The sequence below is a fragment of the Leguminivora glycinivorella genome, chromosome 1 (assembly GCF_023078275.1).
Source record: "Leguminivora glycinivorella isolate SPB_JAAS2020 chromosome 1, LegGlyc_1.1, whole genome shotgun sequence".
NCBI lineage: Eukaryota > Metazoa > Arthropoda > Insecta > Lepidoptera > Tortricidae > Leguminivora > Leguminivora glycinivorella.
Window position 1 is genome coordinate 22,626,564 of NC_062971.1, and position 19,133 is coordinate 22,645,696.

The 19,133-nt window shown below is 38.6% G+C and overlaps 2 protein-coding genes across 2 annotated transcripts; both read left to right on the plus strand.

Annotated features, from left to right (window-relative positions):
* The first annotated feature begins 3,913 nt into the window (after positions 1–3,913).
* Positions 3,914–6,037, plus strand: LOC125231605 (odorant receptor 13a-like). Its single transcript, XM_048137068.1, has 5 exons — positions 3,914–4,713; positions 4,790–4,886; positions 4,965–5,069; positions 5,357–5,512; positions 5,972–6,037. The coding sequence occupies exons 1-5, from the start codon at positions 3,914–3,916 to the stop codon at positions 6,035–6,037; spliced, it is 1,224 nt and encodes a 407-aa protein (XP_047993025.1).
* Positions 6,038–10,279: 4,242 nt separating this feature from the next.
* LOC125230982 (uncharacterized transmembrane protein DDB_G0289901-like) lies at positions 10,280–17,384 on the plus strand. Its single transcript, XM_048136343.1, has 7 exons — positions 10,280–10,352; positions 11,887–12,258; positions 12,718–12,777; positions 12,973–15,189; positions 15,540–15,587; positions 16,222–16,292; positions 17,022–17,384. Exons 1-7 carry the CDS (start codon positions 10,280–10,282, stop codon positions 17,040–17,042), a joined length of 2,862 nt encoding a protein of 953 aa, XP_047992300.1. The 3' UTR covers positions 17,043–17,384.
* Positions 17,385–19,133: the final 1,749 nt, after the last annotated feature.

Sequence of the window (19,133 nt, forward strand, 5' to 3'; positions counted from 1 at the left end):
CTGGTATTAAAGGAAAAAACACGTGTTTCCGAGCTAGTGAGGGGAAAAATATTTAACTATATAGAAGTTTATTTCTACTTAACTGTTTTTTTATTAAGTACCGTATATGTATTTTGCAAGTATTTTTTCTTCCATGAAACACAACATGCAATAATTTGTCTTTTTTAAATTATGTGTTTATTTTTGAAATTTTTATTCCACGAGTGTGTTATCAATTACATAGTTATGTTATACTGACAGATTTATGCAGAATCCATATTTAAGTTGGCGGGCAATTTTGTAGTATAATTAATTAACACAGATTTAAGAAATGGGTAGTATTTTGTGCTCTGAGGTAATTAAGATAGAACGTAGTATTTCTCTATAAACTCATTTTTTTAACCCCCGACGCAAAAACGACGGGGTGTTATAAGTTTCACGTGTCTGTCTGTCTGTCTGTCTGTCTGTCTGTCTGTTTGTCTGTCTGTCTGTGTGTGTCTGTCTGTGGCATCGTAGCTCCCGAACGGATGAACCGATTTAGATTTAGTTTTTTTTTTTCTGAAAGCTGAGTTAGTCAGGAGTGGTCTTAGCCATGTTTCATGAAAATCGGTCTACTATGTCGCAGTCGGGGGTCTTTTCAAAATTTTAATTAAGGGCTCTGTACATATTAAAAGCCAAGTACCTACGTTTATTATGGTTTCCGTTCAATATTTTTGTGACAGCCCTGTCAGAAGAAAGCGCTCGCCTCAACCCCCTTTGTGCCGATCGAGAGGTACACATCTACCTCATAACCTTCGCCCCGTCCTATTATTCTTTCTGACGTCTTCATTTCGTAGGGAACTTTCTTACACATATAGAGCTGATACAACACACTGCACTGTTACATTCATACATTGTATATTAATATTTTTTGGAAAAAGGCGTTTGCCTATAAGTTAAGTAGTAGTTACAACCATTCATCTTATTTTTCTCTACTCAATTTTTATTAATACCTAATATGACCTTTTTATAAGTACCTGAGTGCAAATCGTTTCACCTTTCTGTAGATATAAATAGGTACTTAAACAGACAGTACCTATTCGGTGCCCGTATTAGGTATATAAACCTTAATTTTAGAGTACTTTTAACATGTAAGGAAGACTTTTAAATCAAGTAAAAGTCAAGAGATGTCAAGAAAACTACTCTACATATTCTTGTTTAATACACAAACGTATTCTATTGCGTGTGAATAAGAATACACATAAAGGGCCCGAACACGGCCCTGCATGATACTTCCAATTTACGTAGACCCGTTTCAGCTCAATGCCTCTTTCTATTTTTCTTGTTACCCTTAACAGTGAAGTATAGGTGAGAGGTCCTTCCTAATTTGGTCGTGATTTCACAACAATTGAGCACGTAAGGACGCATTTTATATGGATTCCAAACGCATTCCGCAAATGAACACAATTTGAAGATAAATGTGATTTGGTACGCAATTTCAATGAACCATTGTGCCTACCTACTATCCTAATACTGTAATATTTTATGCGAGATAACTTTGGTAGGAAAATGGGTATATTTATTTGACGAGAGCATTTCCATATTGAAAAAAATAGATCAAAATCTTGTTTCAATTACTTAAATATTCATATAACAAGCTTAGGTGCTATATTTTCATACTTAGTTATTCGCTATTACCTCGTATACATAAAACAAAGTAAATTAATATGAATGCTAAATCAAATAATTCGCAATTAAATTAATGCATTGACAGTAATCTTCAAACAAGCCAGTAGGTTGAATTTGAGTGCCAATATTTCGTTCACCCACAGCAAATAAGTAAAGGGAATCGCAAAGCCCCACAAAAGCCTACGTGCATTAGCATGAAGTGGATGACATACTCTCCTCGGATTAATCCCATATTAGGCATGCATCAAAGGAGTCCCGACGCGAGGCATTGTGGAGTAGGGCTTGCAATATCGGACGGTTTTCAATTCCGGAACTGGTTTTCGAGATTGGACTTCAATTCCGGAATTCCGGAACTAGTTCCGGAATTGAACTATTTTTTTTGGTTTGGTTTTCTGGTGGCTTTTTGATGAAATAATACAATTTTAAACTGAAACTTGTTATAAATCGACGTTTAAGACAATAACTCCGTACCTGAAAGGCATATAACACTGAAATTTTCATTTTAGTTATTTTACAGGAAAGCCCATTTTGCATCAAAATCGGTCTTGCAAGGTATTTCGAACTACAGTTAACGATACAAACGAGGTTTTAGTGTCAGTTTTCTGATAGTGGTCAACGTTAAAGTTATTTTTTTATCCATTGAGCATCGAAATAATATAAAAGTAATAATTTACAAGAATTGCATAACGTCTTGTTCACATAACTGTAATAAAATAAATATTGAATTACCTTTATCAGACTCGAGTAGGGACAAAAGATATCCAAGCTAGCCCAAAAAGACAGATTTTATGATTTATTCCTAGGTATCTACATGTACCTACACCTTAATTTTTTGTAAAAAAATAAATCATTCTTTTATATACATCATTTTCCATACATTTGCTTCTCAAATCTTTTGATTTTGTGGTAAGTGGTAATAGACTTAGATAGAGTTTAGTAAAATATGCACACGTCTTTGTGAAAAGTGTATAACTACGACGTTATGCTTGTGAATGAATGTAATACCAAATACTACGATTTGCTTCTGAACTTAAGACTTTATGCCTAAAATATTCAGTGCTATGAGAAAAGAAGTAAAATTTTGAGTTTATAACATAACATAACATACAATCACGCCTGTATCCCATGAAGGGGTAGGCAGAGCATATGAAACTACTCAAGTTTCAATGCCATTCTTGGCAAATAAGGGGTTGACAGAAAACAAAACTATTACATTGCAGTGACAGGTTGCCAGCCTCTCGCCTACACCGCAATTTTGAGTTTAGTAATTTTAAATTATCACAAAACAAAACTTTCTACAACAAATATTTACTTTAAAATTATTATATATTTCACTTATTAGCTAAAACAATTGAGAGCAAAACCAGAAAGTGACAATGGTATAATATTAGCGGGTTTTAACTACACTATCTCGCTCTAACTAGCCCGATGCAACCCTTTGGTCATACTTACTGATTTTATACGGTACAACTTAATGATTTTATATATCTTTTATAGACGCGGTGGTAGTTTTGTAAAATAACCAGGCAGGCAATTATGGTCGCGCGATAAGTGATAAAATAGCAGGCCGTCCCTATCGCACTATTTGTAAGTGCGATAGGGACGGCCTGATATTTTATCGTCTATCGCGCGACCATGCTTCCCGTGCAGGCTGATATTACACGTTTTCGTCCAAAAATATATATTTTTTCAATTCCGGAATTTTCGAGATTATGTGTTTCAATTCCGGAACTGTAATATCGGAAAAATTGTCCGAAATTCCGGAATTTCGAGATTCCGGAATTCCGGAATGCAAGCCCTATTGTGGAGCAACCGCTGGTGAACAATACGCCAAATTATCAAACAATCGTAACGTTTGAGTACTTCTTGACCCATTTCTGTCCATATTAAATTACAGCTAATCTGCTTGTCTGGAGTAAAGCCTGCAGGGGCGGAATAAGAGTCAGTTCAATGGAACAAATAAGCGACTGTTAAATCAAGTTTAAGTGATCACATAATAAGTAGGTAATTATCATGCTGCTCGACGTATAACCGCTAGTCTTTGATTATTTACTTAATCCTACTATTTAATAGTGACAGTAATAGAGACATGGGATTCTTTACATCATACGATATGATTTTTTTCAGTATTTTTTTATGCACTATACTTACTGTTGTAATTTTTGAGTCGCGTATTGTAATATGCCTTGAACTTATCCTCATTAACAAGAAAAGGCATAGTAAGTTAAACTAATTTTACTTTTCAATACCACTTCGGACGCCAACCATGTCTTCTACCGCAAAAGAAGAATTTATTGGCGGGATGGATTATTTAAGTGTTATCACTTCAAGGATATTTTTGTATCCCTTCTTGGGAAGATCAAAAACTAAGCTTCTTTGCTATCATTTTATTTGTTTCCTTATAACTTTTGCCTCTCTTCAACAATTCGTTTCCTTGTGTGTTTCAAAATTGAACAGTTTCCTTGATATTGTCAATATTGCGCCGAATATTGGGGTTTGCGCAATGTCCGTTACTAAATATATAAAAGTAAATAATAACAAGGAATTATACAATTTGATATTTGTTCATTTCCGTAACGATATGTGGGACGTAGTTTCTGAAAATTGTCAGGAAAATGTTAAAATTTTGAAAAGATATCAGAAAATCATAAATTTTATAACAATCTGGTTCGTTTACTACGTGGTGCCGTTGATTTTGATTGTTACATCGTTCCCGCTTCTAATTATGTATTACGACAACGTAGTCCTTGGGAAGGAACTCGAGCACCGTTATCCTTTCGAAGCCTGGTACCCTTTTGACAAAGTAAAGTGGTATTACGCTGCTTATGCATGGGAAAGCTTTATTACGGGGCTCGTTGTTTGTATTTACACATTTTCAGACCTCATAAACGTATCGTACATAGCTTACATCTGCTTAGAATTAACACTTCTTGGTACTCATCTGAAAAACCTCATAGGAGTCGAGGATATAGAACAATTGAAAAGTTTTCAGAACGCCACTGCCATTCATAATAAAATTAGACAAAAACTAAGGAGAATTATCATAAAACATAATTTTTTAGCGGAGTAAGCTACTTTTTATTCCATTTGTCTCATTAGGATTTAGATTCACCAATAAACATTTAATTGTTAATATTTTCAGCGTCTCATCTCAGCTAGACACTGTTTTTGGAGATATAATGCTCGTTAATTACACTTTCGGCTCCGTGTTCATTTGTCTTACTGCCTTTACGTTTACGGTGAGAAATTTCACCCAACAACGCTACCTACCTTTTTCCCCTTAGGCGACAAACAATACTTAATACTTTATTTTTCAGGTTACCGATGAACTTTACAGTACATTGCGTTGTTTTTTCTTTCTTATTTCATTGGTAATTTCAATGCTGAATCAATGTATTATAGGGCAATGCGTAAGTGATCATGTAAGTACTTTTTACTAGTATTGGTACACATTTTTAGGCTAATTAATCAATTGCACCATTTTAAATAAATTATCCATAATTCAATAATTTTAAAGGTATTCTATAATAGAACCCCGAAAGTAACTAAGGTAACTAAAATACAGGCCCCGTTCAAGGCTGCCTATTTTTACAGTTTCTTAGCTATTTACAGATCCCTAAGTATCCTCCCCTCAGATCGTAAGTTCTTTCGGAAGAGACATTTTTTTATATTTATATGTTCGGTTTCGTCGTATGGAACTTTGTTTTAGAGCGAGCAATTATCCCAGGCTCTGTACGATTCCAAGTGGACCTATGGCGACAGACAAACGAGACAGCTGGTCCTGATGCTCATCATGCGTATGCAGAAACCATTCCAACTTACCGCTAAGGGATATATCGCCATGAATCTTGATACGTTCACGACTGTAAGTTTTACATTTGTTAATGTCCTATTGCGTCTTACCATTAGCTTCCACCAACTTATGTAAGTATACCTACCCACTGACTTTCAGCTCTATCAGTCAACTAACTGGTTGATATCTTCCGAAGATAGTTTTTAGTAGTCAATGGGCCCTTATAGTTTACGTAGCTAGCAATGAGTAAATTGCGTAACTATTACCTGTATGTATTTCCACCAAAAAATTGTGAAGTGTAAAATACAGAGCATTTACTCGTATTTATAATTAGGATTACGTTACAGGTTTTATTTACAAAGTATGCATTGAAAAATTCAAGTTTGCATTGGAATCGATGGAGGCAAATTGTCCGTTCGAAGGGTTCCAGTGACCACGATCCTCAGTAATGAGGGACCGATTTCTCAGAGATTGAAAAATACCTACACATATTAAATAGCAATGTACTCGTAACGTGAACTTTTGTTACAGATCTGCAGCACATCATATCAATTCTTCAATCTTCTTCGTACTATGTATGATCCTAAAGCAAATTAAATACTTAAGTATATGTTTGTTCATAGTCTCACCAAAAAAAAGTGTTGTTTTATGCAGACAGAATATACATGTACGTAAAAATAAGCATTTTATTTGAAAATGCATTTTCGTTTCAACGTTACATAAGACATTATAGTTCGAATGCGTTGAATAACCAGTGTATTTCTGAACTTCAACCTTTTTTTTAATTTATGTGTATTTAACACTTGACTGCGGAGTATTTTTCCAAAATTATTACCTACGTACATTATATAATATCTGGGCAACCGAGCTTTGCTCGGTTCTGTTTCGTATCCTTGACATGTGTCGCCATCTAGTTCAAAAATGAATAGTACCTACATCGAGCGAAAGAATTCTCAGCCTTAACAACACAACTACTCCACACGAGATGGCGCGCATTTCGCCACAAAAACTCAAAAATAGTGTATTTTCTATTCGTTTTAGCCTTGACCTGTGTCGCCATCTAATGTTTGCAATAAATAGTACTTACATCGACCGAAAGAATTCTGTCTTAACAGTACAACTACTGCACACGAGATGGCGCGCGAAGAAAAACGCATGAAAACTCGAAAATTCGCGTTTTCCGGGACCTAAGGATAAGTTAGACCGATTTTTCACCCCCAAAAACCCCCACATAACAAATTTCTGCGAAATCGTTAGAGCGGTTTCCGAGATCGTCAGTGTAAATAAATATATATATATATATATATAAATAAATATATAAATAAATAAATAAATAAATATACAAGAATTGCTCGTTTAAAAGTATAAGATTTAATGAAATGAAACTGTATGCTTGCTTATAATTGTACAGTCAACCTCAACGACAAAGAGATGTGTGTCTTATACATTTGGTTTCAGCTTAGGTTGACGAGTAGGCGTACGTATGTAATTATGTACCCTCTACGGGGATATGCGACTGCAGCCATATTTGGCAACGGTCTCGATGCCATCTTGTCTTTATTGCGTCAATAACTGGGTGGCTAGCCGAATGGCACAATCGCTCACGAAACGCTCACGAAACGAAGCGCTAGTAGATATCTATCTCTATCGCGCTTGCGTATTGGCGCGACAGAGCCAGCGGCGTATCGCTTTCGTTTGGCGTCGGAGAAATGCCATTCGGCTACGGGGCCTGGAAAATTTCAATATAGGAAGGCAAATTCCAATGTCAGTTACAATTTTCTACTGGGAAACTATCTTCTTAAATTGATTTTGATATTTTGCTTTGCAGTTATATCCAAACAGCTACGACTGGTGGGTAATTTCAATTAGTCGAAATATTTTAAATTTTATTGACTTATCTATTTACTAGTCACAGATTACACGGATTCTTGATGGTGACATCATCATCATGATAAACTTAAGAGTTAATCTCTTGTTGGTGGTCTCTCTTGGAGGTGGGTATTTTCCAGCTTTTTCTATTATGTGCCAGCTCTTCTCTTTGATACGACACACCCCTACCTTTTCTTTTATTTGGTCCATGTAGCTGCGTCTGCAGGGCTATCCTCGACCTCTCTTACGTCCTACCCGTCCCTCCATAGATACTCTATTTAATAATGTATACCTAACACGAAAAATTTAAGTTATGAATGTATAGATCATTATTTAATGGGCTTGAGCAACTATATCAAACAATACTAAACACTTGCCAATCGTGGCGGTAATACTAAATACTTGGTAACACTAAACATTTATCAGTATTAGTTTCTGCATGTAAATTTATGATATTTATTAAAATATGGACACGGATTGTGCCGAAAATATGAATTTACGACCTCACGAGTAATATTTTGTCGCTTTCTCCATGTATATGCCAAGTTTAGTGCTGTCAGCGCATGGAACTATAGCTGAAGTTAAGTAGGGACTATAGATAGGTTAGGTACAGTCAACCAATTGGAAACTTAGGCCACTGTAGAACTATGTCATAGTGACGTTATAAATCAAATTGTAAGAAATCTCGTACTGCTTGTCATTTTGACATGGTTGTAGAGTGGCCTAGGGTTCCAATTGGTTGACTGTACATAGTAGGTAATACTCGTAGAAAAAAACCATAAGAAAAATGTTCAATTGCTTGTTTAAAAAACTTATTATGTTATTAATTTCCTCAGTGACGCAAAAAAACAATTAATTTCTTAAATCGTGCTGATTTTGAATTATTTACTGGTTCACGACTAAAGTTAGACAGTACATAATATTAAGAATGTCTCACGAACAATTTTATGTAACAATAATAGTATTTTATATAAGTTATGCAACCGCCGGTGTTTAAGTATAGTACATTAGGTACGATACAAGTGCGGAAAAAAGGAAGTCCGAAAAGAGTGGCGATAAATTAAAACACGACCAAAGGGAGTATTTTAAATCGACACGAGTTACGAATTTCCTTTTCGCACGTGTATCGTACGACGTTTTTCAGTACAGATGGCACTCCAAAGTTTCGACCTGGCATATAATGAACCACTTCTCGCACTAGTGCGTAAAAAAACACCATCTGTAATGAAAAGAATTTCTACTTACTTGTTCCGACCATGCACTTACTTTTTAATACTACCGGAAAGGTATGTCTTTTTTTGGTCCACGTAGCATGGCTGCCAACTAGGTGAACGCAGGAGGATTCTGAGCAACTAACATAAGAATCATGAAATTTCTAGCAACATAGCATAGTGTTTTATAGATATTAATTACACTACATTGTAGGTATAGATACAGAGACAAAGTGCTATTTACTACTTAATTTAATAAAAGAAATACACATACATAGAACACTAAAAAACAATAAAAAAAATATGATTCCAAACTCCAAAATCATTGATAAAAAACACGAAACGTGAATAAAAAATAGTTATTTGTTTTACGAGGGGGCAAAGTTGTTTGAACGGAATCTAGAGCCTTGCGAGGCACGAAGGTTCAACTAACTTTGCCACCAAGTAAAACAAAATTTTTTTACGACTCCAATATTTATGAGGAATATGAGGAATTTACTAACTACAACATGAAACTATATCAAATCCATCAATTTATAAAACATTTATAGTTAAAAATTATAATTTAAATGTCAGTTAGGACATGAAGTTAAAATTTGTATGAAATTACTTTGCACTCTTGTGGGTAAAAAGCAAACTCATAAAATCAAGAGAGCTTTGACCAGTTGGTGTGGTAACAAGAACCTACTCCTTCTCTGAAACAGCCTCGTCTATCTGAGAGCCCCTGACATTTGAGCCCGAGTACATTGCTAGCAGGGTCTAGCTGGTAACCATGTTTTACAAGATATCGCAGTGTTCGTTTGTTTCAACGTAGGACAACTGACCCTTTATGTGTTGGTATTGTACTTTTATGTGTAGGTACCTACTAATTTCAATTTTCTGTCTTGTGGTGGGTAAAAAGGATTTATAAATCTAGAATTAAGCTTTAGAGCTTATACCAACCAATACCAATACCAACCAATAGATTTTCTTGATTTAAATTACTGGGTATGGATACCATTAGCATTCACGAATGGTCAGTTGAGCCTATTGCTGTAGTATAAACCTACCAACTATAACGGGTTTTAAGCCCCATGTTGTACACTCAATCATTTATCTACCTTCATAAAAAAGTTTCTGTTATCGTAGACTGACAATTGCTATATACTTACTTCAATGTTGTTATCTTAATCTTAGTGTAAAGTACCTAATCTAATGTAGTTTAAAGTTTAATTGAGCGCTACGCCAACAAACTGTCTCACAGTTTGGCGAAAATTTAATTTAAGGTACTATGTAACTGTGTTTTTTTTCTTTAAATAAATTAAAAAAAAAAAAAAAAACCAAATTGTGTGTAATTCTATATATTGTAAGATTTGTAAGCAGAAAAGACGTAATACTTTCTTATAATATATTGTACTATAATTGCTGTAGTCCTTGTGTAAATCAAGAAGAAAAACATATCTATCAGTTCTGTTCACAATGGCGAAAATCTGTGAAGTGATACGGCTTTTAGTGCGACAGTCGCTGGACACATGAAAGCATTTTTCACAAAAGGCCCACCTGAAAAAATGACGCTGCATCCTCGCGCTGAATATTTATTTAAATCGTGCTAAAAATAAATTTATTGATGCACGACTAAAATTACATTTATCTACGGAATGTCTCACGATTAATTTAATGTTGTAATAAAATGTTATGGAAGTTTCTTCTTTAAATAAGGCACATCAATCACATTTCCTTCATTCGTAAACTGAAGAGGGTACATAGGTAGTAACGAAAGATGGCGATCAAAGTGAAAATATTGCTTTTAATCACCGTATTTCTGACGTCTTTAGTTTCCAAAGCAGTAGGAAGTAAGTACCTATATTTTTTTTAATGTTTTGTATGTAGTTATTTTCACTGTATAAATCGACAGTTACCCTGCAATTCGTTCGTCAATTCGTCGCACTAGTGGGCAAGGTAGTACTTTATGTGCTTATGTCGGTACTTCAAAGGCATTTTGTATATAAATCGTGTCGTAATAGAGGTATATGTATACGGCGTCGATAACTACATAATACCTACTCAACTCTAGTGTTTCAATTTATCGCCGATTCTTTAATTTTTTTCTTTCCCGCTCATGCACGTGAGTGTGCAACACCTTACTGTTGTACACTGTCTGTCCAGAGCCTACTGTTGCAAATTGATGCATTTTTGTTTTAGTCTGATTATTTTCACAACGTTACGTCGATAGTAACAACACTCTATTATCATTTTTGAGGAAAAATTGACAGTCAAAATTAAATCGAAAGGAAATTCTATTGTTTGTGTATGTATGCATTTGACTAATTAACGACAATTTAATGTCGATACAGGCAAGATACAGGTATTAAGTTTGTTCCCGAAATACGTATTATATAACATGGAAAATATTTTGATTAGTCGAATTTGTCCCCCATTCTAAATTGCCTCGCATCGATGCAACTTACATTTATTATTAATTTATGTTTAGTTAGTTAGCTAATAGTTTCACTACAATAGTATATTATAGGTATAATAGTAACTTTATGAAGGCTATAAAAGTTGAGTACCGCATTTAGGCCACGAGGCCTACCGAGTGGCCTAAGTAAGGTACGATACTTTTAGCCTTCATAATGTTACAATTGTATACTATATTTTTTCTACGACTGCCAAATACGTACCTATCCGAGAACAATAAAATGGGTTAATTTCCATATACGCTTTTTTCGACTTTTCAGGTAAGAAATTGTCAGTAAATTAGAGCGCCATATAGCCTGGATTTCTTCGGGAGTACAATGTTCATCAGAATCATTCATAATAATTAATAACTTAAGATTTTGCACAATAACGTCGACCGATAATAAACTACAAAACACTGAAATAGTTTCGACAAAGTTTACAAATTTCCAAAAAATTGCCGAACAAGCCGTAGACAAGATAAATAGAAAATAAGCCGGTCGTCAATTACAAAAAATGTGGTTGCGTTCAAGAATATTTAAATGTCGAACGAAAAATTATATGATAGAATTATGGTTTTTACCTTTGTTTTGCAACATCAAATATATACTTAAAACGAATTTCAGTATATTTTTTCATCTTGATTTAAATTATTAACCACAATATTAATTATTTTTAAAAAGCTACTTATTACTGCAATTGAAAACAAACCTGTTAGATGGAAGTTTTACTTTAAAAAAAAATAACAGAACTCCTATATTCATGTGATTACTGCTCAGCAGTTATGATATGAACCTATAGACAAATAGACTTTCTTATCGTTACTCAAATGAAGTTAATTTAGATACCGCTGACAATAATCTAATTGACAGATTTAAGTGTTGGAGTAGAAAAATAACATTAACAATTAAATAATCTTTTTTTTTTCAGTCGAGCAAACACTATCCAGTATAGATGACCTACAAACAAATCTAAAAGTATTAAAAAAAGACATTCAACGATTCAATACACCTGAAGGTAAAAAACTACTCGCTGGTAGTAGCTCGAAGTCGGCCGATAGTGTTGTCGCTGTAGCCAGTGCGGAGGGTTCTGATGGAAGTGCCGCCGCTGCTGGTGCGGCCGCTAGTTCAGGCGGAGGCAGCAAGGGTGGAAGCAACAAGGGATCCGGTGGAACTGCCGCCGCTTCTGGTGCGGCCGCTAGTTCAGGCGGAGGCAGCAAGGGTGGAAGCAACAAGGGATCTGGTGGAAGTGCCGCCGCTGCTGGTGCGGCTGCTAGCTCAGGTGGAGGCAATACGGGTTCAGGTGGAAAAAACAACAAGGGGCAAGGCTCAGGTGGTAATTCAGCCGCTACCACCGTTACTACTGTAACTTCTACTGATAGTTCAAGCGGCAACAGCAAGGGACAAGGATCAACAGGAGGCAATACGGGTTCAGGTGGAAACGCTGCCGCTGCTGGTACGGTCGCTAGTTCAGGCGGAGGCAGCAAGGGTGGAAACAATAAGGGATCTGGTGGAAGTGCCGCCGCCGCTGGTGCGGCTGCTAGTTCAGACGGAGGCAACACGGGTTCAGGTGGAAACGCCGCCGCTGCTGGTGCGGCTGCTAGTTCAGGCGGAGGCAATACGGGTTCAGGTGGAAAAAACAACAAGGGGCAAGGCTCAGGTGATAATTCAGCCGCTACCACCGTTACTACTGTAACCTCTACTGATAGTTCAAGCGGCAACAGCAAGGGACAAGGGTCAACAGGAGGCAATGCCGGTTCAGGTGGAAGTGCCGCCGCTGCTGGTGCGGCTGCTAGTTCAGGCGGAGGCAATACGGGTTCAGGTGGAAATGCTGCCGCTGCTGGTGCGGTCGCTAGTTCAGGCGGAGGCAGCAAGGGTGGAAACAATAAGGGATCTGGTGGAAGTGCCACCGCCGCTGGTGCGGCTGCTAGTTCAGGCGGAGGCAACACGGGTTCAGGTGGAAACGCCGCCGCTGCTGGTGCGGCTGCTAGTTCAGGCGGAGGCAATACGGGTTCAGGTGGAAAAAACAACAAGGGGCAAGGCTCAGGTGATAATTCAGCCGCTACCACCGTTACTACTGTAACCTCTACTGATAGTTCAAGCGGCAACAGCAAGGGACAAGGGTCAACAGGAGGCAATGCCGGTTCAGGTGGAAGTGCCGCCGCTGCTGGTGCGGCTGCTAGTTCAGGCGGAGGCAGCAAGGGTGGAAACAACAAGGGATCTGGTGGAAGTGCCGCCGCCGCTGGTGCGGCTGCTAGTTCAGGCGGAGGCAATACGGGTTCAGGTGAAAACGCTGCCGCTGCTGGTGCGGTCGCTAGTTCAGGCGGAGGCAGCAAGGGTGGAAACAATAAGGGATCTGGTGGAAGTGCCGCCGCCGCTGGTGCGGCTGCTAGTTCAGGCGGAGGCAACACGGGTTCAAGTGGAAACGCCGCCGCTGCTGGTGCGGCTGCTAGTTCAGGCGGAGGCAATACGGGTTCAGGTGGAAAAAACAACAAGGGGCAAGGCTCAGGTGATAATTCAGCCGCTACCACCGTTACTACTGTAACCTCTACTGATAGTTCAAGCGGCAACAGCAAGGGACAAGGGTCAACAGGAGGCAATGCCGGTTCAGGTGGAAGTGCCGCCGCTGCTGGTGCGGCTGCTAGTTCAGGCGGAGGCAGCAAGGGTGGAAACAACAAGGGATCTGGTGGAAGTGCCGCCGCCGCTGGTGCGGCTGCTAGTTCAGGCGGAGGCAATACGGGTTCAGGTGAAAACGCTGCCGCTGCTGGTGCGGTCGCTAGTTCAGGCGGAGGTAGCAAGGGTGGAAACAATAAGGGATCTGGTGGAAGTGCCGCCGCCGCTGGTGCGGCTGCTAGTTCAGGCGGAGGCAATACGGGTTCAGGTGGAAACGCCGCCGCTGCTGGTGCGGCTGCTAGTTCAGGCGGAGGCAATACGGGTTCAGGTGGAAAAAACAACAAGGGGCAAGGCTCAGGTGATAATTCAGCCGCTACCACCGTTACTACTGTAACCTCTACTGATAGTTCAAGCGGCAACAGCAAGGGACAAGGGTCAACAGGAGGCAATGCCGGTTCAGGTGGAAGTGCCGCCGCTGCTGGTGCGGCTGCTAGTTCAGGCGGAGGCAGCAAGGGTGGAAACAACAAGGAATCTGGTGGAAGTGCCGCCGCCGCTGGTGCGGCTGCTAGTTCAGGCGGAGGCAATACGGGTTCAGGTGGAAACGCTGCCGCTGCTGGTGCGGTCGCTAGTTCAGGCGGAGGCAGCAAGGGTGGAAACAATAAGGGATCTGGTGGAAGTGCCGCCGCCGCTGGTGCGGCTGCTAGTTCAGGCGGAGGCAATACGGGTTCAGGTGGAAACGCCGCCGCTGCTGGTGCGGCTGCTAGTTCAGGCGGAGACAATACGGGTTCAGGTGGAAAAAACAACAAGGGGAAAGGCTCAGGTGATGATTCAGCCGCTACCACCGTTACTACTGTAACCTCGACTGATAGTTCAAGCGGCGACAGCAAGGGACAAGGATCAACAGGAGGCAATACGGGTTCAGGAGGAAGTGCCGCCGCTGCTGGTGCGGCTGCTAGCTCAGGCGGAGGCAATACGGGTTCAGGAGGAAGTGCAGCTGGTGCGGCTGCTAGCTCAGGCGGAAGCAATACGGGTTCAGGTGGAAACGCCGCCGCTGCTGGTGCGGCTGCTAGTTCAGGCGGAGGCAGCAAGGGTGGAAACAACAAGGGATCTGGTGGAAGTACCGCCGCTGCTGGTGCGGCCGCTAGTTCAGGCGGAGGCAATACGGGTTCAGGTGGAAAAAATGACAAGGGGCAAGGCTCAAGTGATAATTCAGCCACTACCACCGTTACTACTGTAACCTCGACTGATAGTTCAAGCGGCGACAGCAAGGGACAAGGATCAACAGGAGGCAATACAGGTTCAGGAGGAAGTGCCGCCGCCGCTGGTGCGGCTGCTAGCTCAGGCGGAGGCAATACGGGTTCAGGAGGAAGTGCCGCTGCTGCTGGTGCGGCTGCTAACTCAGGTGGAGGCAATACGGGTTCAGGTGGAAGTGCCGCCGCTGCTGGTGCGGCTGCTAGCTCAGGCGGAGGCAATACGGGTTCAGGTGGAAACGCCGCCGCTGCTGCTGCGGCTGCTAGTTCAGGAGGAGGCGGTAACTGCTGCGGTGGCTGCACTAGTTCAGGAAGGAACAACAAAGGACAGGAGTCAGGTGGCTGTGCACAAAATTCTGCTCCATACTATGGTGAGTCAGCTTGTCACATATGTATACAACCTTTCCTCTGCGAATTGCATTTTTTTTATTTAACAAGTGGCAAGAATTGTGTATATGTATGTACATACAAATATTTTCGTTCGTTATGTAGCTGTCAATTGCCGTATAAGTTAATCTTTTAATTTGTAACTATATTTTTAATACATACCTTGAATACTTAGGAATGATAGTAAAATAATTACATTTCACAAAAGAAAGGTTTAATGAGATTTAAGATTAATAAGCAACAGCAGTACCTATGTTGGTTTCTTGATTCTTTATTATTAAATTAATTATGTCTGCGTCCAAGTTATATGTTAATTTTGTCTATATTTTTATAGGTCAGCGGCCAGTGACATATGCAGTGAAAATCCCTGTGGCTTACTCTGGTAATTATCATACGGCGCAGGAGAATGGTGTATTTTTTTGATAGGTTAAAATAGTTATTTATTTTGCAAGGGGGCAAAGGTGCACGAACTTTATAATAACTAAAATTTTGACATTGACATAAAATTGAGTTTTTTTTTTCTGTGTGGGCTGCGTGCGTAGCCGAATGGCACAAACGCTCACGAAACGCTCACGAAACGAAACGCTCGTAGATAATCTAAATGCCATTCGGCTACGGGGCCTAGCCTTTGAATAATTATGTTATGAAGTTGACTGGTAGCAAAAGTAGGTAGTACAAGGTCATTAAGTTAATAGGTACCTACATTTTTCATGTGCATGTGTTTTTAAAATAAATAAGTAATTTCTAATAATCCTCATTGTGCTTAACACGTTCACTGCGGATTGAGCAAAACGAATTTCCTTGGCAACACGAGCTACGAATTTCCTCTTCGCACGAGTATCGTAGGACGTTTTTCAGTACATATGGCCCTTTTGAAATTTCGACCTGACAAGAAATGTGCTACTTTGCAAACTAGTGCGGGGAAAAACGTAACTCGTGTGGATTTTATCGTCATTCGTTTCGAACTTCCTCTGTTCCGCACTTGTATCGTAATGTAATGTTGATTTATTTTACAGGTTATCCAGTTTATAAGAGTGTTATCATACCATTTAAAGTTCGGAAGGGCTGCAACTGCGTACCTAAACAGGTAAATAAGCTAAAATCGATCATACATTTCGACTGACACGTGATGCCGCGTATTTTTATGGAACAGCCAAGCTAGCAAGCCAGAATTTTTTTCGCGATTTCAGCATTGGCCCCATACTAAAAGTGATTCATTGTGAGTATTATGACCACAAAAGTCACTATGCGGTTTGGTACTTACTTACAAAATCAATCTTTATATTAAGTATTTACCAAACATAACTTAAACGTATATTTTTAACTTTTTGACGACCGGTCTGGCCTAGTCAGTGCCTGCTGAGACGTGGTCCTGGGTTCGACTTCCGGCATTTATTTGTGTGATGAGCACAGCTATTTGTTCCTGAGCCATGGATGTTTTTTATGTATTTAAGTAATTTATATATTATGTATATCGTTGTCTGAGTACCCACAACACAAGCCTTCTTGAGCTTACCGTGGTGGGACTCAGTCAATCGGTGTAAGAATGTCCTATAATATTTATTTATTTTAGTATTTTATTTATTAAACACATCAGTTTAAAAGCTAGCTCTAACTTAATTAAGCGTTTAAAAAAACATGACATACATAAACATAACATAAGTTTCAATATGACATAAGTTTGGTCCCACTTAGCAATGCACGGTCGAGAAGTTTCCAAAATTGCAGAACATTCCTCATGAGAATTTTCGGTAACTTCTGACTCCCACTCTATTCTACGAGTAATTTAAACAAGTGTGTTTTCCTTTAATTCCAGGTTCGTACCTTCCATATCTGAAAATGAAACATCAACTTGATACCAACCTGTCAACGCAACTACGACGAAAATAATGGACGCAATACTACATCCGATTTGACCTAAAGTGATATATAATTATAAAACTATACTTAAAAATTTAAAAAAATATTTGGCTATTTAAAAGCAATATATGGCAAATTATTAGGTGATATAATAAGATTTGTTACTTTTATTTTTAAATAAAATATAATATGATTTTTACTATTATATAAACAATGCCAAAAATAAACAGTAAAATTTATCAAATTTCTGATTTTTTTTACGTCAAGCTCTGCAGCCTCAATAACATTGATTTTAAATATAATTGGATTACAGTTTACAATGCGATTGTTTGTATTTTGTAACCTACTCCGCGAAAATAAAACTTGAACTGTGAGCTGGGCACATGAACATGACACAAACCCTGGGGTTTGAAAAGAAATAAAAACATGTCTGGTCATTATTCGATAGCGTAACAGTCACGGCAAATTATTTGATGGAGAAGTGACGGGAACATTAAACTGCATAACGCTATCAAGTGACATATTTCCCGTTTAGCATATTATCAATTAGGTGGTATTAGAGGTATCATACACGAAAGAAAAAACAACAAGGCACACTGGTGGCCGAGCCGGGAATCGAGCTTACGCGGCTAACGTCCTTACCACTAGAAAAAAAAATTAACAAAATAATTTTTATTTGTTCCGTAGTTGTAAGGAAGGTGGAAGTTCATATGGGGAAAAAAATTACGTCCGAACGTTAGGTACGTCCTATTTTATAAGGAATAAAAAAACACCAAACCTTTCCATCTAACAATGAATTGATTTTGGTGCCTTTTCAGAATAATTAGCTAACGCTTTTACAATTCCTTACCTACCAGGAATACCGTTCAGGAATATGTGTAAAATAACGAAGTACCTTGAGTGGGTCTGGGTACACAACCTTATATTTTTCGAGACATAATAGACTTGAGAATATTCTTTGTTTGAAGCACACGAAAATGCATATGAAATTATAGATAAAACACCAATTTTGGACAAATACAGCCCGTGATTTGAATATCAAAAGCTACCGTGAAAATTGTGCATCCAAGCCGAGAGGATAGAGCCGGCGACAAATTTGGGAAGATACGCGTTTAGCGAATACAAAGCAGATGGCGTGTTCCATATAAACACACTATACTAGACAGATACAAAGAGATGGGCTGCACCCGAAAACAAATCTAATTTAAAATATATTATAAGTAGGGTTATCATAACATGGAATAAAAGTTTTTTTTATAATATGTATAGTTTTTTTATGTTATCAAACAATATCAAACGGCTTGCCTGATGCTAAGCAGTCATCATAGCCTATAGACGCCTGCAACTCCAGAAGTGTAACATGCATGTTGCCGACCCTTTAAACTCCTTTTATGACGAACCCCATACTGTAAAGGCTACAATAACTATAGGTACCACATATTTCGTATTCGAATCCCTTACAGCAATTATATTAGTTTGCTTTTTTGGAAACATAATTCTCACTTCGGCAATTCGGCTTCACTATACAGATGTAGTGTGAAAAGGGTATCCTTCGTATTTTTCCGGAAACGTTCGTATTTGTCATGCTAGTGCAATGTCGATACATCTTGTACTGATACTGACTGAAATAACATGACATGTTCGTACATTTCCGCAACAATACGAAGGCAAATCTTTTCGCTCTACATCTATAAGTACATCAAAAGTTACATTAAGTCATTTACCATTTGCTTGTCTGAAAGTATATGAATAGTTTCGCCTATCTAACACAGGATACGTCCATACATTTCGACGTAAAAGTAACCCATCTTCAAGGATTTCGTTCAGAAGGTGAAATGGATCATGTACCGAAAAAAGAGGCTCTGTCGCGTCTGTGGACGTAAATCTAATTTTGTATCATATGCGCCCCTCTTCATACTTTTTTCGGTACAAACTAAAAATAATAGTGAAAGAACATATATTATGTACTTAAAAATTTATTTATTAATACCTTTAAACATCTACTTATTGACAAATAATAAGGAATAAAATATTTTACATACAAGGGTATGTAAAAACAGTAAGCAAA

Coding starts and splice junctions, on each gene's coding strand:
- LOC125231605 (XM_048137068.1), top strand. CDS start 3,914: ATGTCTTCTACCGCAAAAGAAGAATTTATTGGCGGGATGGATTATTTA. Junction 4,887..4,964: donor TTACTGCCTTTACGTTTACG/GTGAGAAATTTC, acceptor TTTATTTTTCAG/GTTACCGATGAACTTTACAG. Junction 5,513..5,971: donor ATCTTGATACGTTCACGACT/GTAAGTTTTACA, acceptor CTTTTGTTACAG/ATCTGCAGCACATCATATCA.
- LOC125230982 (XM_048136343.1), top strand. CDS start 10,280: ATGGCGATCAAAGTGAAAATATTGCTTTTAATCACCGTATTTCTGACG. Junction 12,778..12,972: donor CGGAGGCAATACGGGTTCAG/GTGGAAATGCTG, acceptor ATACGGGTTCAG/GTGGAAAAAACAACAAGGGG. Junction 15,588..16,221: donor AATCCCTGTGGCTTACTCTG/GTAATTATCATA, acceptor TTTATTTTACAG/GTTATCCAGTTTATAAGAGT.